At 43.1% G+C, this 21,555-nt stretch overlaps 1 protein-coding gene across 1 annotated transcript; it reads right to left on the bottom strand.

The window, feature by feature from the left end:
* Positions 1-1,653: 1,653 nt before the first annotated feature.
* LOC134436320 (cell division control protein 42 homolog) lies at positions 1,654-16,402 on the bottom strand. The gene is made up of 6 exons (XM_063185473.1): positions 16,330-16,402; positions 14,996-15,100; positions 9,953-10,025; positions 7,568-7,677; positions 6,347-6,544; positions 1,654-3,633 (listed from the first exon to the last, which is right to left on the bottom strand). Exons 2-6 carry the CDS (start codon positions 15,098-15,100, stop codon positions 3,541-3,543), a joined length of 579 nt encoding a protein of 192 aa, XP_063041543.1. The 5' UTR covers positions 16,330-16,402; the 3' UTR covers positions 1,654-3,540.
* Between the last annotated feature and the right edge of the window lie 5,153 nt (positions 16,403-21,555).

Raw genomic sequence — 21,555 nt, 5'->3', positions numbered from 1 at the left:
AAAGAAAGGACCACTTTTTTAAAAGACTGAGAATTATCGCTAAAAGAATGAGATTAGCATTAGCCTATAGGTTATTTGGTATTCCAATGTTATGGTCTCAAAGTCACTTCTATGTCTTTATTATGAATAGGAATCACAGAGAGAAATGTATAGATTCACTATACAACACTCGTGTGGAGCAGCCTCTGGTGAGTGGCAAGAGATGCAACTCACATTAAAGATTGATGTATCCCTCTTTTTCTTTTTTTTAATGAAGCCTGACCCATTTTATATATGCGTATTCCCTTCCATTTCTGCTACAATGTCATACAGCAGATATGTATGACACACAGTACCTCTTTTCTTCTTCAAAGGATGCGACAAACGTCACTGAATAAGATTTGCAGTAACAACCCAGAGTCCCTTCCGAGAATTGACACTGGAGAACAGTTGTCTTGTGTGCGCAAACATAAAGGGATTATGTTGATTTAAGCACACATATTTTGCAGATATTACAACCCACTGAGTGATGTTATGAGAATGGCCGTCACCATAACACCATTCTTTCCATTGATACTGCTGGGAGTAATTGCCAATACGCGTGCATATATTATTGTATGGAAATGCATCTTATGCCCATGCAAAACTACACAATCATTATAATGTGATTTTCATGTGATTTTTGCATGGGTAGGATGCATTGTATATCATACGACCTAGGAACTCATTTATTAGTCTGCTTTATTAAGCAATAAAAAAGGGATGCGAGTGTGATAAGTTCTTATGTGGCAGGCACCAGTCAGACTTTGTGAGATCCAATCAATTGTCATAGGCACTATTGTTTCCCCCATCCTCTCTCTTCCAACAACAACAATCCGCAATGCAGCGTTATCACATTCTATTAAGAACAATCATTTAAAGGCTGTGCAAGGGGTTTTTTTTAGAGGAAAAAAATATCCCTCTGCACTGCAGTTAAGCAAGCAACCAACCATTTAACATGAATATAGGTCAATGGATTACAGGACCATTTGAAAATCAATAAGACATCTCCCTCTGCTGGTCAGTTACTGGTAAAACAACAAGAGGGGTAAAGTTGATTACACAGACACACAGCTCCCAAGACACTCAACATGGACTAGTCTAGCTGGATAAGGGCTGATCCCAGATCAGCTTCAGCTCATGGCAAATGATCTGATTGGGCTTTCTACAGGGCAGCGGCGGTTCCCATTTGCTGGGAGTTGCAAAATGGCTGCTTGACATCCTGCTAATGGGCAAGGTGAGGTAAACCTTATTTGGGTGCAAACTTGATATGAACAAACTAACTGCCCCTTTAATTCATAAGCCAAGAAGACCATAGACTAAAAGGTGGGGAAAAAATCTGAATAATTTTAGAAAATGTTGGAAGTGGGCAAACATTGAATTAATATTAATGAATTATTATTATTTCTTGGTTTTCTTCGTTTCTGCCATTTTATGGACAATAATGACATATCACTTTGCGTTTAAGGTCGTTTAAATTTGAAACATTGAAACATGAAACATATATATATATATATATTTTTTTTTTTTTAACAAACCACTTAATAACAACAATTGGTATTAAAGTAAACATTTCAGACAGTCAGATGAGCTCAGTGCATCAAGTAAATGACCAGACAGCTTCATACCAATGGATCCATTGAAACAGTCTAGTTTTATTACTTTACATTCCACCGCTTCAGGCGTCTGCTCGAAACCCATCATTGTCACATCACATCATTATTGCATTGTCATTATTAATCAAAACAACAAACCTTTTAGAGTACTGTGGGGTATTCCTGAAAGCAGGTTTTGTCATCTTACCTCGTTATGCTAACTCAATGTAAGAGGTGCATCATATAGTAGAGGCAACCTGTGACTTTGTTGTGATCCAGGGATAAGCCATAGACATACAGTATGAACCCGTTCATAGGATACGTCTATGGAATAAACCTCTATGTGACATCAATTAGGAGGTTTAATACTCGTTTTGAGTTGACTCGGTTGGTCACTAAACCACCTTTCTGGAATGTACCCCTGGAGTGTGCAACAGTTTGTCATGATGAAAACAAACAAACAAACAAAAACGCAGCAATGGAGTGGCACTCAAAATGTTGGCACAAAATGAAGTAAATTCAGTATTATTAAAAAATAATAATAAAAACAAACTCGGTCAGGAGGAAAAACAAGGTTTGCAAAAAGAAAAAAAAGAAACACACCTATCATTTACAAACAATAATCAAGTTATATTATTATTATTATTACTCCTATTATTATTAATGCACCATAATTCTCCAAATGTATTGTAAGAATATAGAGGTTCAGTTTAATTCTCTTGCCCGTTACAGGCAGAGGTAAGAAGCACTTTTCACACTCCAGTTTTTAGTTGCAGCACAACAACACAAGTGAGGAAACACCCACTTCATGGATCGTTGTTCCTTTTTTTTGTTTCCTGGTGTTATTCCTACTTCTGTCCATTTCACCATGCTAGTAAGGCCCTATGTAAGGGACGTGGTGTACATTTGTGTGTGTGTGTGTGTGTGTGTGTGTGTGTGTGTGTGTGTGTGTGTGTGTGTCTGTGTGTGTGTGTGTGTGTCTGTGTGTGTGTGTGTGTGTCTGTGTGTGTGTGTGTGTGTGTGTGTGTGTGTGTGTGTGTGTGTGTGTCTGTGTGTGTGTGTGTGTGTGTGTGTGTGTGTGTGTCTGTGTGTGTGTCTGTGTGTGTGTCTGTGTGTGTGTCTGTGTGTGTGTCTTTGTGTGTGTCTGTGTGTGTGTCTGTGTGTGTGTCTGTGTGTGTGTCTGTGTGTGTGTTTGTGTGTGTGTCTGTGTGTGTCTGTGTGTGTCTGTGAAATTTGGTTAGTAAATACTAAACGAAAAACAGAGCGACCATATCCATCCATGTCTCGTGCTTCATAAAAAGCAGTGTCCTCATGGATGCGCTCCATATTTCCACTGATGCTGATGCTGTGCAGTATATTTAAGGCTGATCACTGGTAATGAACTAGGCAGTTAGACAACAGGAGCAGGGTGGTATTCCAAGAACCTGGCTTGGTAGTAAACCGGGTTCAGTCAACCTCAACAAAGTCATCTAATAGACTACTCTTTCTTAACTGAATGACACATAAGGGTTATTTATTAGCAGGTTTCATGTAGGTTAACTCAGCCAGGTTTAGCACACGTAACCAGCTTATTGGCATATCCCCCAGCGAATACAACAGATAACCACACCACCACTGTCTTAGTTGGGTTACTCAAGGCACTGCATGGAGAAACAATAATAAACAGAAGAGCGTGTCCGTCTCCCTCGTTCCCTCCCACACTGCTTACTTCATCCTCCCCACGGTCTACCTTTACCAATGGTCCACGTTCCGGTCCCTAGATCTGTGTGTGTGTGTGTGTGTGTGTGTGTGTGTGTGTGTGCGTGCGTGTGTGCGTGTGTGTGTGTGTGTGTGTGTGTGTGTGTGTGTGTGTGTGTGTGTGTGTGTGCGAGAGCGTGTGTGTGTGTGTGTGTGTGTGTGCTGTAGACATGTCTCCATGCCCCCTGGTCTACAACAGGCTGCATTTGTTACTCCTGCGCTTGGTTTCTGGGGGCTCCAAGGCCGCCAGGATGGCCTCGTCAAAGACGTTCTTCAGGCCTCTCTGGAAAGGAGAAAAACAAGAAGAAGAGGACATGAATACAGAGAAAGGGAAAGAAAGGCAGAAAGAAAAAGAAATGCACAGGCAGAGAGAAAGAAAGGACGGCAAAAAGGATAGGCAGAAAAGTCGGAATGAAAGAGACAAAGGATAGAAGCATACAGTAAAAAGACGAAAAGCAAAAAAAGAAAGAAAGCATGGAATTCATGGGAGCCTATTAGGTGCACAGCAACATAGTGCAGATGGCTGGAACACAATGGTTAACAAGAGCACATCTGGGAGAATGTGGCCAGTAATGCCATGGCTTGCCATACTCCTTCCAAAGCTCTTGGAAGCTCTTTTTACAGCACGCTGTTAACCAAGTGTGTGTGTGTGTGTGTGTGTGTGTGTGTGTGTGTGTGTGTGTGTGTGTGTGTGTGTGTGTGTGTGTGTGTGTGTGCGTGCGTGTGTGTGTGTGCGTGTGCAGACCTCGGATCAGGTTATGCGTGTGTGTCTGTGTGTGTGTGTGTGTGTGTGTGTGTGTGTGTGTGTGTGTGTGTGTGTGTGTGTGTGTGTGTGTGTATATATATATGTGCTCTGGTTTCCTTTTGTCTGTGTGTGTATAGCTGTGTTTCTGTGTGTGCATGCACAGGCGTCTGGGCGCACGCATTTACAGGCATCATTACCTGGGTTAGGGCAGAGCATTCAGAGCAGTGTGTGTGTGTGTGTGTGTGTGTGTGTGTGTGTGTGTGTGTGTGTGTGTGTGTGTGTGTGTGTGTGTGTGTGTGTGTGTGTGTGTGTGTGTGTGTGCGTTCTGCATGCGTCTTACCTGTGTGGGGGCAGAGCACTTGCTGTGCTTCAAGGCACGTAGGTCTTGTGCCAGCTTGTGTGTCTATGAGTGTGAAGGTGTGTGTGTGTGTGTGTGTTATATACAGTGTTGGGTAAGTTACTTTTTAAAAGTAGTTAGTTACTTTACTTTAGTTACTGCGTTCAATTGTAACTGAATTACTTTACTTATTACTAAATTTTAAAAGTAACTTGTTACTTATTACTTTACTTTACTTTTTCGCGGGAAAAGGGATTTTAACCAGCACACCTCATAATACACCTGCTTCCCAAGGTTGTAGGCCGGCTGTGTAAATGGCCTAATATTTTAATCTGTGCGAACTGTAGGCCTACCTCTATGGAATCCCTCATGTAGGCCTATTGTCATTCTCTCATCTAAAATGCATTTCATGATTGCCATGTAGGCCTGTTTATAACAGTGTCAGTACATTTGAATCTAGTCTAACATTACGCCATAGAATAGAATATTGTCTTTTATTGTCATGTCAGCATTAAAATTACTTTTGGTCTCACAGAATAAAAACAGAATGAGTAAGGTCAGGTGGCCATACCAAACAGAAATGTAGGACACTCTGCTTACATCCTCTCCTAGATGTTGCAGCTTAGGCTACTCCAAAGCCTTTCAGTTTCCTGCGCATTGCATTGCATAGAATATGCATCAACATTACCTATTAAAGATTCTGCCGAATGCAGAATCCGTTCGTGCTGGAAGACGGTTTGATCAGGCACATTTGAATAGCCTGAAGAACGTGGCGACCTCAACGCCATGGTGTTGCTTGCGCTGTTGTTCTCACGTTATTATTCCCAATTACTTGACTCGCGCTGGCTGCTGCTGCTGACGGAGCTGCCCAAATTGTTTTTTTTTTTGTTTTGTTTTTTTTTGCCGTGTAGACTATTTAACTGTCATCAGTGAGCACAAAAGAGGCTATGGCATTTGCGATATGGGGTACAGCTGTTTTAGAATGCATTTGCGTAACGATGAACTCGGAATGACTAGATTTAACTGCGCAGCGAATCACTTTCACTTTCCCTCTATGGTGGAACTCCAAGTATTGTAGTATAGGTTAACCACATCACAGCGCAATGGGCTCATGAAAGTCCCAGTGGAAGACTTTGCATGCACGAGGAAGGAACAGCAGTCTGCATGCGCGCGCTCTCACACACCCACTTCCGAGACCTCGAGAAGGGCTGGGGAAAACAGCCCAGACAGAGCTCTTCGCGCATCTAGAACTATTAATAACAGCAGACCTTAAGATGATTTCAAGGCTGAAATTTATAACGAGTAACGACCGTTACGGCAGCGCAGTAACTGTAATTAAATTACTGACATTTGAAGAGTAATGCGTTACGTTCCTACGTTAGTGCCAAAAGTAATTAAATTACGTAACGACGTTACTTAGTAACGCGTTACCCCCAACACTGGTGTGTGTCTGTGGTCGGCATTCTACGGCGCGCAGGTGCATGCAAACGTCTGCAATCTGCATGCCTTTTACTTGTGTGAGGGCAGAGCACTCTACGTATTTGACAGCACACAGGTCTTGTGCCAGCTGGTGTGTCTTGTGAGTGTGTGCACGTGTGCACGTGTGCGTGTGCGTGTGCGTGTGTGTGTCTGCGTTCTATGTTCTACGGCGCGCAGCAGGTGCATGCACAGGTCTGGGTGCATTTCTGGAAAGCGTAGTTGCTAACTTTGTTAGCATTCAGCGCGTGCCTATTACCTGCGTGAAGGCAGAACACTCAACGTATTTGACAGCGCACAGGTCTTGTGCCAGCTGTTGTGTCTGTGAGTGTGTGCGTGTGTGTGCGTGTGTGTGCGTGCTTGTGTGTCTGCGTTCTGTGTTCTACGGCGCACAGGACAGGTGCATGCACAGGTCTGCATTCGGCGTGCCTCTCTTACCTGCGTGAGGGCAGAGCACTCGACGTATTTGACGGCGCGCAGGTCTCGCGCCAGCTTGTCCCCGCCCTCGGGGGAGATGGGCCGCTGCTTGTTCTTGGCCAGCTTGTCCACCACGTTGCTGTCGTCGCGCAGGTCCACCTGGGTGCCCACCAGCAGGAAGGGCGTCTTGGGGCAGTGGTGCGAGATCTCTGGCACCCACTGGAGAGGGCAGAGAGAATGTTAGGAGAAAAGGAAGGGATAACTTAGATCAATCGTTCTCAACCTTTCTTGAACAAACGTAGCCTGGGCGAAAAGCCGACTGTTGACTCCGTCAATCAGTCTGGCAAAAGCCATGAGGAATCCGTCTCCGTGGAGGGTGGGAGATGGTCTGATCTTACTCTACCATTTAAATTAATTGGAGTTCCAAACTCAAATTAAAACCCATATTGTGCTTTATTAGCATGCCTGTTACGATATAGCGTCGCAAAAGCATACAAATAACAAAACGAAAGTGTGAATATACTGCAGTTACCAATCAGTAACGGACTTCGCGGGTGAGTTCTGAGTCACCACTCTCAACTGTTTGCTGATTGGCTAAACACTGAGAGAACCGAGCTCGAGGCTTTTGCCAGACGATGTGCGGAGCCAAAATCTTTAGGTGGAGTACATATGATGGCGTCGCCAGGCTAGAACAAACGCCCCCTTGACCTCATAATAAGCCTGATAACGCCCCCTTAGTATTAAAAAGATTAAATGGACTAATGTCTCCCAATGGCAACAAAGCACCGCCCCCTCTCAGCTGTATCCTTCTCAACGCCCCGCCCCTAGAGCTCCCCAATGCCCCCTGGGGGCTATACTGCCCCCGTTGAGAAACACATGGATGGATGGATGGATGGATGGATGGATGGATGGATGGATGGATGGATGGATGGATGGATGGATGGATGGATGGATGGATGGATGGATGGATGGATGGATATGTAAGCTAGACCCTCCACCCAAGTATGGTATGATTTCCGTGAAGGCACACACAAAACAGTGTTTCATCGTGGCACATAGAAGGCCAGGCAACCTTCTCTCTGAGGTCCATGAATGGACTAGTATAAAGCTATATTCAAGGAATAGTATGTTTTATATACTTTTGTCTTGCTTTTTATACACTGCAAAACAAATATGCGGATTCTGTACATGCTATAATAAACATTTTTTGTCTTAAGCAGCAGGCACACAGCCTTGACCAACCTTCTCCCGGACATTTTCGAAGGAGGAGGGCGAGACGACGGAGAAGCAGACGAGGAAGACGTCGGTCTGGGGGTAGCTGAGGGGCCGCAGCCTGTCGTAGTCCTCCTGTCCTGTAGGGGGAGATCATTTGTCTTTTGAGCACTGGTTAAATATTGTTTCTTTGAAAAGCCACCCACTGCATTTTTGCTGTTGCCCCTACCAACAAGCCTGCCTGAAAATCTACACCGTAAAAGATTTTCCTTCCTCCCGTCAAGGTTTGACCGTTTTTCATACCAACATCTTTAAAGTTCATACAAATGTGAATACGTATGTCTCCTACTACGGAACACAAAGTTAGACTTTCATTACCGTCACATTAAGTGTGATGCTCATTTGGGTCCGTCAACCAGAAGTTTCAAGTACCAGTGTGTGTCTGACAGCAGACTGTGACAGTGGTCAGCAGAGTCGCCTTTTGCCTTACCAGAGGTACCAATTACCAGAGGTGTCAAAAGTAAAAGTAAATTTATGCTGCATATAAGATGCAAGGAAGATGGCTATGGGCTCATATTAAAGGGTAAACATTAAAGGAATAGACTTACATATTTTTTATTGGATCACCTCTAAATCTATTCATAAATAGGTTAAAAGCTCCCAGCAAGAGCAAAATGCATAATGCATAATATTGTTATCCTTATCCACCCGCTTTTTACATTTTCCACTTTAAATTGGTAATATTAATCGTAGTTCGTAAAAATGTGGTAAGAAATTGTACATTCATGGTTGGATTTCACCATAAAAAGTAGAAAGCAACAGCACCAATATCTTTCCAGTTATCGCCAAAAACATGGTTGCATAATAGCATTAGCCTGACAGTACTATTGGGATGGATGGACTGAGCTTACCAAGGAAACCAGGAACACTTTCAAACATCACCAAGGTTTTAGAAAGCACTACACTAAATGACAGGCTACATATACCGAAGTGAATCTGAGGGCATGACAAACCTGACTGCGTATTTGGAGGAAAAAAATGATAACAGTCAAGCCTTGTTCGGTGGTGACAGCTGACACTTATTATGGCCAAGCCAATGGCTCCATTTTCTCTGGACCTACCCCATCACAGATATATCTCCTCTCGAGAGAAGTTAGGAATGCTCTTTTCTAATGGAGAAGTCGAGATAAGCGCACAAAGGGAGTGCCAGTTTCAGAGTTCATGAGGTCGCCAGTGGGTCCGATGTGAACAACAGGCTATTGGACTTGGACCAGTTCCGTGGCCGCCTGGGAGAGCACTAGCAGCACGGCATATCTTGTGGAAATGAGTCGCTTTCTTAAGGTTAAGGTCTCCCACAGAATAGTGAATTTAAATGATAAACACACATGTTCCTAAGATTAATAGAACGTGTGTGTTCATTTCAACAGGGTTTCTGTATTTCCAGAGGTCTATAATCTTCCAGAGACGCCCACCCTCCAAACCTGATGTTTGTACTGTTGTGTCCCTCTGTTGTAGGCCTACTTTGTTTGTTTGTTGAGTGAGTCTCTGTATGTGAATGTGTCTTGTTTGCATGTTGCATTGCCTGTTAAGTGTCGTTCCGAGTTTAGAAAAGTGTTGTATTAAACGTATATACCATTATGCGTTATTACGGCACCAAGCTTGATTTCAGGCAACAGCCCCGAGAGCTTTGATTGGGCATTATAGTTGAGGAAAGTTGAGGCCTTGTCTTTGCTTCATGGTAGACAGTCTCTACATGGGTGCCAGGCCAATGGATCCTCCTGACACAGCTGAAACAGCTAATGGGAAGACCTATCTCAGGATACTGTCTACAACAGGGGTGGAGAACCTCTATCTCGAGGGCCGTTTGTGGCCCTTGAGTCCGTTTTGTCCGGCCCCCAATATAGTTTAATGTTATGCAGCTTCAAATGAAATATGCTTTTTTTTTTAAAGGAAACTTAGAAAATACATTTCCAATACAATTAAGTTATATTCAGGGGACCTAGAGAAGGTAGGTTCTGTTTTAAAGGTCGCTGCCTTCAAATTAGGCCTAAAGTGTAGGGGGAAATCCTGGTTTGAGTTCATAATACGGCCCTCGGAGGACTTTTACTGCCCTCGGATGAATTTGAGGTGGCCTCTCGAATGAAAAAGGTTCCCCACCCCTGGCCTACACCAACACCCCCCCATGTCCAATTTCAGCATTCCCAGCGATCTGAAATTCTGGAGCGTTATACATAGAACGGCTTTTGTGTAGTGTTACCTAGGACGCCGTCGGCATGGACACAACAGAAATCAATTATGATGCAGCTGTGAAGCTAAACAGGAAGTCCAGAAGGGGAACTCTACATTGTCATGTCCTGCATTTTTGCACTAACAATAGCAGTAGGCCATACATAGGAAAACGTGTAGTATACCTACCTGCAGTATCAAATAGACCAAGGGTATACGGTTCCCCTCCTATCATTACTGTCACTGCATAGTTGTCAAATACCTATGGGGGGGGAGAGAGAGAGAGAGAGAGAGAGAGAGAGAGAGAGAGAGAGAGAGAGAGAGAGACAGACAGACAGACAGACAGACAGAAACACAGACAGACAGAAAGACAGAAAGACAGACAGAAAGACAGACAGACAGACAGACATGATTGACTGGTTATGCAATGTTATTCAAGACAGCATGCCACTTCCATAATGGAGCAGACAAACAATGTGAGGGTGTACGAGAGGGCAGCCAGTCCAGGCAGAGGGTAACATGACACTCTCAGCCACAATAGCCCCAACCACTTTCACCCCACTCAAGGCAATCTCGCCTCCCTGCTTTTAACCTCCCATACCCACCCCTCTCTGCTATCTAGCTGATCACAATCAGGGCTTGACTTTAGCTATTTTGCTCACCAACCACTGTGACAAGCCACTAGCCATTCAGCTTTTCCACAGTTTTGTTGTCAGTATTTTTTCATTAATCATGATATGTCTGTCTAAGCTCTGAAGATCAGTGCAAATAAAATATTTGTGGCAGACATGGAGAAGATCCACTTTTTATGTATGAAAAGTGCAATTTTCTCAGTCATCATGAATACTTAGAATTTGATGGTGGTGATAAGTAATTGTGAAAGGGGTAACATTTATGAATTTATGTCTCCTTTTGCCCCCTTTATTCTTCAAAACTATGCCCTTTTACTAAAAACTGGAACAAAGTTATTTACATCCCAGGAGAAATCCTGGATCCAAAACCATCCAAAAATAGTGTTCTGGTTTCTTTTCTCTTTAATAAACGGTCCACAACATTTCAATTTTAATATCTGCTATACTGAGACATGATGCACGTTGTGGTAGTCAAAGCTAGATTTGGCAGCTGTGGTTTATTACCTAGTTATTAGGCTGTATTTGTAGAGTTCCTCTGTTGTTTCCATCACCCCATCTATTCTATCACAAAGGGTCTTATCTTGTGACTGATAGTAGATTACATGTTGGGAAATTACACTACAGTCAGTGTAGGTTTATTCCACTTGCTAATGAATGCAGTAGATGACTACAGTAGATCTAGTGATATGATAAGAGTTTACAACAGACACTATGAGTGGATTCCAATATGCAGACTTCCGTCCTCCCTAGCTCACTTGCCTGCTTGTGACCTCGTGATGATGTCACTGACGATGTCAATATCTTTCAAAGGCACAACTCTAATGTCATTTTCTCATTTGATGGTGAATGAAAAACAGTGCCCCCAAAAGTTGTTGTTGTGTCTAGTCTGACAGCTGGGAAACTTTATTGTTTTCTCCACGGAGGTGGGGCGAGGCCACAAGCACAAGTAGAGGACGGGAGTGTGCATATTGGAATGCAACCTACCGGTAGGTTACATTCAGCTGATATTCTTACTCAGAAAGACTTAGGTACATTCAGCATGAAGCTTCCATTTAGAATTTTCAGTCAACAAGCCAACAAGGAATGTGAATATGGTATATCCATGTCTGTCAGTCTGTCCAGTAAATAGAGTCGCTGAATAAAAATGGTCTCCATTGCACCAGAGTTACATACTTAATACTTTCCATCAAGGGCCATAATACATTAAAATGGCAAAAAGTGCATGCACGCTCTACAGCAAAAGCAGCCAATGTTTTACCGTGTACGATGTGTATTAGGGTCAGTGATGTTTCAGCAGTAGCACACATCAGGGCAGAGCAACGACAGCCAGTGCCACTATTGTATAGACTTTTAGTTTATTTTGTTTGATTGTTTTTAGTGGACTACCGTATCTAAGAAGCATATTCATTGCAGCATGTCAACCACCAGTTACAAATGAATTCATGGACATTAAATGGGGTAACTCCAACTGACGCCTGAGCCCAATTCGTCACAATTTGTCACAATAGAAAAGGACCTGGGGATACAGACTGAAAGAGAAAGAAAGAAAGAAAGAAAGAAAGAAAGAAAGAAAGAAAGAAAGAAAGAAAGAAAGAAAGAAAGAAAGAAAGAAAGAAAGAAAGAAAGAAAGAAAGAAAGAAAGAAAGAAAGAAAGAAAGAAAGAAAGAAAGAAAGAAAGAAAGAAAGAAAGAAAGAAAGAAAGAGAGAGAGAGAGAGAGAGAGAGAGAGAGAGAGAGAGAGAGAGAGAGAGAGAGAGAAACCGTACGAGAAAGAAAGAAGTTTGTCTGGTTCGTGATGACGTAGGCAGGCCAACCAATCCCATCCCCTCCAGTCTCTCACGATAATGTACCTTTCTCCTGTAACTGACTACTGCAGTGGTTCTCAAACTAGGGGTCGGGATCCCTTAAGGGTTAGAGTAGGGTTTCCATACATTGTTAGTAACATTATTCACTTGAATGGGCAATACATGTATTTACCTTTCCTGTGATATACATTTAAGTTTAGCAAAAATATTTTTGCATTTGGAAAATGTGAAAATTTCTTAATTTTTAAAAAGTGGGTACCACTCCCAGGCCCTGGACTACTACGCGGGCAACCCGGGTTTAATTCCCGGCCTGAGGTAATTGCCCGATCCTCTCCCGTCTCCCTCTCCCACTCCCACTCGCTTCCTGTCCCATTCTTCACCTGTCCTGTCTAATTGAAGTTGAAACCCCCCAAAAAATATTCAAAAAAAGAAAACGAAAAAGGGGGTGACAGCAGAAAAAGTTTGGGACCAATTGGACTACCAGTACTCAATCTGAGGACGTCTCACTGCAACTGGAGACAGGCCTGATCTTCTTTCAGGATTACTTGGGTGGGGGATCCTTAAGTGCACGACATTACACAGCTATTTACCTTGGATAGAGTGTGCGCGTGCATTTGTGTTTGTGTGTGTGTGTGTGTGTGTGTGTGTGTGTGTGTGTGTGTGTGTGTGTGTGTGTGTGTGTGTGTGTGTGTTTGTGTGTGTGTGTGTGTGTGTCACATACCACTACATTACATACAACTATGACTGATTATACACAACATCTTAATTATTGCATTATCGAGATAAAGAGAGGCATCAGGAAGTGAAGATCACAGCTAGGCTTCTGTAACCTTTTGCCGTCCTCCCCTTGACGTTGTTTAGACTCGGGGCATAAACAACACTTGTCAGCAGATTTCATCACCATCTTTCAGCCGTCTGGATTGTAATGTGTTGTGTTGTGTTGTGTGCACGCCCTTGCACACACTAAAAAACACTAAGTAAGGACACCAAGGATAGTGTTGGCAATCAGATACCTGTCAAAATGTGCTTGGTCCACCATCTTGACTGGATAGGATTAAACCTGATTGTCTGAATGCTGACGTGTACAGGTGCCTGTGTGTTGCTGGCCAAACAGGCTGAATTTTATGAATGGTTTCGCTTTCAAGGTCAGAAAAGTTCAAACCCCTAAAGTTATAACCCGTCACAGTCACAGATGTTGTCCAACCAACATCACGTCACACCTCTAATGAAGGCTGCAGAGGCAAAGTAACCGGAACTTGTCAGGTACAAAACCATTCTACCTTTTTCTGGCCTCGAAAATGAAGCTGTGGTCAACAGGCCTAACAAACCTTTTTAGATAAGAGTCAGGCTGACTTCCACCTGTAGGTTTAGAGTGAGGAGTCTGCACTCAAAATCCTTTTTTCCTTGATTTTTTAAAATTCCTTGGCAGGATTACATTTTGATGGACACAATGTCCGAAACGTAATCCTGCCATGGAATTTGAAAAAAAAAAATCCAAGAATAAAAGGATTTTAAATATGCAGACTCCCGGAGAAAACACCAGTTTTTTCCGGGACGTGCACGATTCTCACCCACAACTTATTTCCACCTGCAACCTAGTGTGGTCTTACCATACCCTTGTACTTTCCAATTGATAATCAAGTGGATGCGTATGGATGGCTATGGCCCGTCTACTTGTAACTTGGTAAAGGTGGGATGAGAACTGTATCTATCCGCCCTAGGTTACATCACTGCACAGTAACCTGACACTGCACAACAAGAGAGTTCTTCCTCAGCTACAGTATCATGTGGTGTTGAAAGTGTCCTGCATGTGTGGCTTCCAACTTCCCGTGTTCAGTCAAGCTGTCCAACATTTCACAGAACAAAAAAACTTCACTTGAGCGTTCAGACTGCTTTCGTTTCTATTCATAGCTTTCAAATAAAATAAGCAAAACGGCAGAGTCCTGCAGCATGATATTAGTCTGATTCATGTTTTCCACCGCATCATAACAATGCCCTTATCCTATTGGTCTTGTTGAAGCTTGCCTTCAGTGTTGTTTTGATTCCAACACACCCAGATGGAGCATGCCATGGCAACACCAGTCTGGTCTGGCCTGCCTACTACACTAAACCCAGCAAAGACTGCCCTTCACTTTCCTAGTTATGCCAGCTAATGCAGCACTAAGCAGTTTGCCTCTTAGTTGAAGCAGTTTCCCTCTTTAAAAGTCAGAACAAAAAACACTTTTGATTCGAACAACTGAGAGATGGTCCGCTCCAAACTTACTTAAGTGCAGTTATTCCACCCCATCACGGGCAGAAAATTGGGAACAATTAGTTTAGTGTTGTTTTCATGCACACTAACAACACACCATGACAATCTGAGCAACGTGCATCTCCCGTTTCACCTTGTGCTGCTGTCCAATGTTCCCGTCCTCTAAAGTCTCCCGTTACTTTTGTTCCCTATCCCTCCTCCATTTAACCCTGTGTTAGTGCACAACAACTGTGCAGCATCATGTTCCAGACAGTTATGAAACCCGCCTAATGTTGTGAATGTGATGCCTCTATTCAGAGAAGCTGCAGCCATCAAATAGATAGAAAACTATAGTTCTACAATGTAGTGCTTTATCTGAGACATAATAACACAAAGCCCTTTTTTATTTGTATTAAATCAATGGCATTGTCCATTGTGTGCTGATGCTGGTGCAGGATGTGGTCTAACCATTCCAAGAAGCAGTAACCAACAATTTATCGTCTACCATTATTTATTAAGGCAGCAATGTCTTTCCTTTAACCTGTCCAGCGGTTTGTGTAGCTTACCGTGGGCACATATTCTGAGGGGAACTTGTTGGTGGTGTAGGAGATGAGCAGACAGGTCTTACCCACAGCGCCGTCGCCCACCACCACACACTTGATGGTCTGCATCTGGAGAGAGAGAGAGAGAGAGAGAGAGAGAGAGAGAGAGAGAGAGAGAGAGAGAGAGAGAGAGAGAGAGAGAGAGAGAGAATATATACGTAGTCAGAGTCAGAGGCCTTTAAGAACCAATGTCGAATGACTTGTTGGCGCATCACATTATGCAGGAGGAATGCCATGCATCTTGATATGTGAATGACGGGGCCAGCGTGGACAATGGCCCGTCAGACAGCCCGAACAGGCAGGCAGTGTGACTGAGGTGTTGTTCATTCCACAAAACTTAAAATGGTCTGTCCGTGTGACCAGCTAGTTGTTCAGAATAAAAACTGCATGGGGCTAAATACCCGTTGCCAGATTAGGGAGGAAATGAGACACACAGATTCACATGACTTTGTGTAGCCTATTTGGGAAACATTGAATTCCACCTGAGATAATGATAAAAGCCTAGAAAGAGCGTCTCATCATAATGACTAAACCTATCCTATGCCATTGGCCTGTACAAGGCTGTTCAAGCTCCTCCGAACATACATGATAGACCTAGAACTACCACTCACTGTATTCACAGTAGGCCTATAAGAAGTGGCACATTCACAATAAAGTAACTTGCAAAGCTATATCGCTTATTATAGAGCAGACAACTGTGTCTGTGTCTAGAACTAGACCTGCTATTTCAAAACAAAAGACCAGTCATGCTAAAATCAACATCACATGCAGTCCGCAACGCTGTGCCAAAACAGCATGGTGATGCTATCCAATACTGGTGAATGAAAGCTAGTCTATCCTGTTACAAAGTATCCACTTAAACCTCACCAGAAAAAGTAACCAACAACTGTAACAAAGTTAACACATCTGTCCACCAGCCCATGGCTCTACCCAAACCATGTCCTCGTAATGTTAACTTACACTTTGCGACAAACTGTTAAACCGTTCTTTTCTAAACAGCTAACACCAGTGACGTGAAAATTAAAGTTTGTTTAAGGACTGTAAATTAGGGCTAAAGTAAAGATCATCAGCTGTGCTGTCAGTGAGGAGGCTCCCCTTCACTTCTCATTCAGTTAGCCTGTCACCTACTAGCACACACCAGTTAGCACCATTTCACGCCAGATAAAATCAAAAGTATGAACGCTGGAGTTACATTCTTGTTGTTGCCCAGATAGCACAATGAATGTCAGTTGTATTTTTTAAAAAGTCAAACAATAAAATTTACTGAAACCAGAGGGATAAGAATTTCCAGCACTCACCCTTTCTGTCAAACGAGAGGCGTTGGTACATCCGGGACTTGTGTCGGTAGGAGCTCCGTGAACCTAGCGAAACTGGAAGCTACGTATGGAGAAGGGGGAGTTTCACGCCGTGGGTACATTCCAATATGCACAACCCCGTCCTCCACTTGTGCTTGTGGCCTCGCCCCGCCTCTTGGCCCTGAGAAAACAATTAAGTTTCCCAGCTGTCAGCCTATCCACATCAACTTTTGAGCGACTATTCCCTATTCACCACACAGTTTGCAAATGAGAAAATGACTTCACAATTGAGCTTTTGCGAGACATTGAAACATAGCCCAATGCTGTTGTCAGCAGGGGTGGATTAATGCACGGGCCTACCAGGCCTAGGCCCAAAGGGGCCAGGCCAACTTGGCCCCGCGAACACCGAACCCAAACCATCCGCGAACACCGACCCTCAAAACCACCTTTGTAATCATATTCTTTCCAAGTTGCTTTATGTGCCAGCCAATATATAGTGTGCAATGTCCTGGTATAGTCCCTAGGCCAAGCCAGGTCCGGGGGCCCAAGGTTGCCTAAGGGCAAAGGCCCCAAGGGGCCAGGGCAACTTGACCCCATGGCCTCAACCCACAGAGGGCCAGAGGCTCCAAGGGGCCAGGCCAATTTGGCCCCATGGCCTCGCCCGATAGAGGGCCAGAGGCCCCAAGGGGCCAGGACAATTTGGCCCCTCAGCCAAGACCCAAACCGGCCTTCAAAACTGCCTTCGCAATAATAATCTTTCCAAGGTGCCTCATGTGCCAGCCAATATAGTGTACAATGAACTGGTATAGTTCCGCTGGCCAAGTCAAGTCCGAGGGTGGGGGGGCCCAAGACAATGTCTGGCCGAGGGGGCCATAATTTCTTAATCCGCCCCTGGTTGTCAGTGAACCTAGCGAAACAAGTGGAGGACGCAAGGTCACATATTGGAACGCACATCGTGCCTTTTTTATTTATCTATTAGAAGTATATCCAGGGTACGATCATATATAAAGAGACATAACAGTGACGAGTAAGACAAAACAAAACAGTAATCAACATACAGTGAGTTAAGACGACCAAAATTGAAATAGGGCCTAATGATCAAATTAAAATGAAAATAGATTAAACAAAACTTCATCTAAGAGGTGGAAGGCGCCCAGGAGGAGAACAGTCTTTATGGCTTTGGGGTTGGTTGAAAAAACTAAGGAGTTGTTGTAAAATCTTAACCCATTAAACAACAGCCCTAAACAGATAGAAGAGGCTTGCTGTATTGACATTTTAAAGTATTTAGCAAGTAGAAAAATTAGATTGATGATGTAAAACATGCTACCGTCCTCTCATCTAAACTCATGGAAACCAAATAAAACTGTTTAAAAGAAAATGCAAGGTTTGTACAGACATTTGCACGTAATAATGACAACAGGTCTTTCCAGAATTTAGCAGAAAACGTACATTATCAAAATAAATGTGCATTTGTTTCAGGGGATCCTTCAGAGAAAGTACATGTATCATCCAAGTAGTTTCTCACCGTGTCGGCTGGGAGGGCTATACTTGCGCCTTACGTCATAACAGCTGCTCAACATGAAACAAGGTGCACTCTCACACACCAAATAAACACACATGAAACAAGGTGCACTCTAACACACCCTTCTTTTTTCAAATAAGCAACATGCAGCGTGGAACAGAAAAAAGAAACAAATAAATATATCAGCACACCACTCTCTTTTCAAAGTAAAGGATCCCATAATTCTGCCCTTCCTCTCTGTCCCCTTGCAGTGGTTGTATGTGTCTGACCTGCATCTTACTTTACCCCTTAAAACGCATCCCCTGTTATAAATTAGCTGTTACCAGAATGGCAATGACCAAGTCGGAATGCAATACTAAAGGCCCTGTGCACTGACATAATAGTGTAGTGCTATGCAGGGGCGGAGCAGAGGGGGAGGCATAGGGGCCAGGAACCCCCGGCCTCACCACTTGCGGGGGGCCCCTGCCAGTGGCTTTCGATTGCCAAACATCTTGTAGGGGCCCCACTCTACGATATTTCGAGGGCCCAACATCTCGGACACATCTTCCGCCCCCCCCTGTCCCAATACCAATGCTCCGCCCCTGGTACTATGGTAGTTACATTTTTTTCAGTGACTATTTTAACGTTCCAGTGATGCAACAGTGTGTGTTAAGGGGCTATGCTTCTATTCACTTTGTTTCAATAAACCCAAGCAAGAAATGATATGCGTCTGTCACATCTCCTGTGTAGTATTTTTTTTAAATAAACTTTTTTACATTGTGTCTACTGTATAGTATAGTCTATGGCTGTGTTTGATCAAGACAAAGGTCGGGTCACCTGGAATTTAAATGGGGTCGCCTGAAATGTCTAGGTATGAAAAAAAGAACACTCATAAATATTACTAATAACAACGTAGCTGTTGTAATACTTTGACTGGAGGGTGTTAAGAGTGGAGATTGAACCTGCAACCCTGTGATTTAGAATCCCATTCCTTAACATACTAAGTAAATGTAAGTTTTCATTATTCAAGTGAGACAGAGAGAGATTTGGAGACAGATTGTAAAGGTTCGTAGAAGGTGTGTGTGTGTGTGTGTGTGTGTGTGTGTGTGTGTGTGTGTGTGTGTGTGTGTGTGTGTGTGTGTGTGTGTGTGGCACTTATCTATGATAGCCTTGGCCTTGTTCATAAATTGTGTGTCAGAGGTTTGCAAATAGCTGGACTAAATAAGAAGAAAGCAAAACAGATAGCCAAGTATTATTCACTGCCAGATCAGGCACGTGCACAGCATAGTTGCCCACGGTGCCCGAGCAATGGCCCTTTTGCCCACATTGGCTGATATTGCCCTTCCAAGGGAGGGGAAAATAATATGGCAATTATAATTTCATATTTCAATATCATTTGATTTCTTTATAATTCATAATTTTGATTGAAGTTTTGTACAATAAAGACTTAAGTCAGTCATACAAATTCATCAGACCCGTCGAGAATGGGCACGAGAGATGTGAGGCAGCTACGCAACAACTCCGGTGGGGAGGGAGAAGGCACGCGACAGGCGCTTGAGCGCCTTATAAGAGACACGAAAGATTTTGAAGATGCCTGGGTGTCGGCAAGAGCCCTACACACAGTATACATATTAGGGTACAAAATATGCTCACAATCAACCTCTCTAATACAATGTTGAGTTTAGAACTTTTAGTTATCATACATCTGACAGCCAGCCAGCGCCACGTTTAGGTAGCAAAAAAACCCCTGACAGCCAGCTGTAGATATGCCTCGGAAAAATTGGCTAAGATTTCATGTTTCAACTGATTTGCTTTGCAATTCGTATTTTTGATTGAAGCTTCCTAAATTAAGTTTAAGTTTTCAAATTCAGATTCACCTGCACCTCGAGAGATAGGCAAAGGGAGGGGCAGCATGCGCGTTGTGGGGGGCACGCGCAGCTCTACATGGGAGGGAGGGGGGAGCAAGCATGCATGCGACAAGGGCAGAGACGCAAAATATGTCGAAGATGTCGTGGGAGTAGAGCGACTGCCCTGACGGCCTCAGGTGAGCTGGAAACATAGCAGACTACACAGTATTAAACTACATGATCACAATTAATGTCTCTTAAAGCCGATCTCGAGTTTAGGACGTTTAGTGATCCTAAATAATCTGACAGCCGTTGTGCCACGTTCAGATATTGGGGAAAAACGACAGCCAGCTAGCTTGCAGTCAACGTTTTACATGGCTCAGGTTGTTTTGTGGAAGGCTAACCCAACTAAGAAACATGCAGATGACATGTCGTTTTATCAAGCAAGAGAGAACTTAAGGGGGTAGGCTAGCTAAAGGAAGCACATCTCTGCAGAGTTGGCTGCGAAAAAAATGAACAGGTGCAGGTGAGGCAGAGAATCTTTTTCAGGATTGTAGAGGTTTGATCTTGGTGAGACCGCTAGGAAAGTGCTTTTTCTTAAGCTGATATATTCTCCGACCCAAAGATACTGTTTCCACTGTCAATGTCCATGTAATTGAAATAAATCCACTCCACATGATAACTGACGTTTACTGTTCTCCTCAAGACAATCGGCCTAGGCCTACAAAATGTGCGTGAACTAACTAAAATATCTGTAATGAAAATAAAAGGTTATAACGTCTGCGAGAAGCTCGGAGCTTCAGAGCAACAGATAAGAACTGGTCGCTCCCACGCCACGGTTCTTTGCGATCTGAAATGAAAGCCGGCTCGTCAATTCTTAAAGCGACAGTACACATTTTTAATATAGGCTACAAAAGACCCAACAAATGACCTAAACCTGTGAATTCTTATTGTTTTAGCTTTCCTATATAATATTCATCATTTTAGTCATGGAATATGCCTATTAATGAAATTTCAAATTCAAATTAAATGATCTTTTTAACCATTTTTAAACTATTTCTATTTATTATAACTTAAACTCTACTTTGGCTGCTACAAGGATTATAAAGATGACAGTGGGTTAATTGATTAAGCATCCTCATATTTAGCCTATTAATTTACTCATCATTTCATTTCATTTAAGATGAGGATGACTCACAGCCACAGACCTTTGCACATAGGGCAGGTAGGCATAAGACTGATCATCTCTGTGACTGATACAGGTTTAAAAACTATCAAGGCTTTTTCTCATAATTTCATTTAATTTAGGGGCAGCCACATACCACACATGAGGAAATGTGGATCAGGAGACATTTAGGGCAGGTGGGCATAAGGCTGATCGTCTCTGATATGATTAATAGGTAGGCCTACATGTTTAAAAACTAGCATGTTATATCATATGGTACGCATATTCAAGATACTATACAATAAAATAATATTAATAATTATAACATTAATATACTACTTCTATACTAATATATACTACTAATATACTACTACTACTAAAAATAATAATACCGGTGCAGTTTCCTAAAAATTCTGAAGGCCGCTCATTGTTGATGGGTTTTTTTTTTGGGGGGGGGGGGGTTGCCCTTTCTTCAGGTTAGAGCAACTGCCCTTTGAGATTCCTGTGCACGTCCCTGCTGCCAGTGCCACTTGTACCCCTGAATAGGCTTCAGGCCAGTATAACTTTTGCATTTATGTAGAAGACACATTATTGCTACTTTTATATTGTTTGGGGCGCTGTATTGTTTCTCAATAATTATTGGTCCTCCCAAATAAAATAATCAAACTGTGTGTGTGTGTGTGTGTGTGTGTGTGTGTGTGTGTGTGTGTGTGTGT

This window comes from Engraulis encrasicolus, chromosome 20 (assembly GCF_034702125.1).
Source record: "Engraulis encrasicolus isolate BLACKSEA-1 chromosome 20, IST_EnEncr_1.0, whole genome shotgun sequence".
In the NCBI taxonomy this organism is placed as follows: domain Eukaryota; kingdom Metazoa; phylum Chordata; class Actinopteri; order Clupeiformes; family Engraulidae; genus Engraulis; species Engraulis encrasicolus.
The sequence above is the reverse complement of the archived record's forward strand: the minus strand, read 5'-3'. Positions and strand labels throughout refer to the sequence as shown.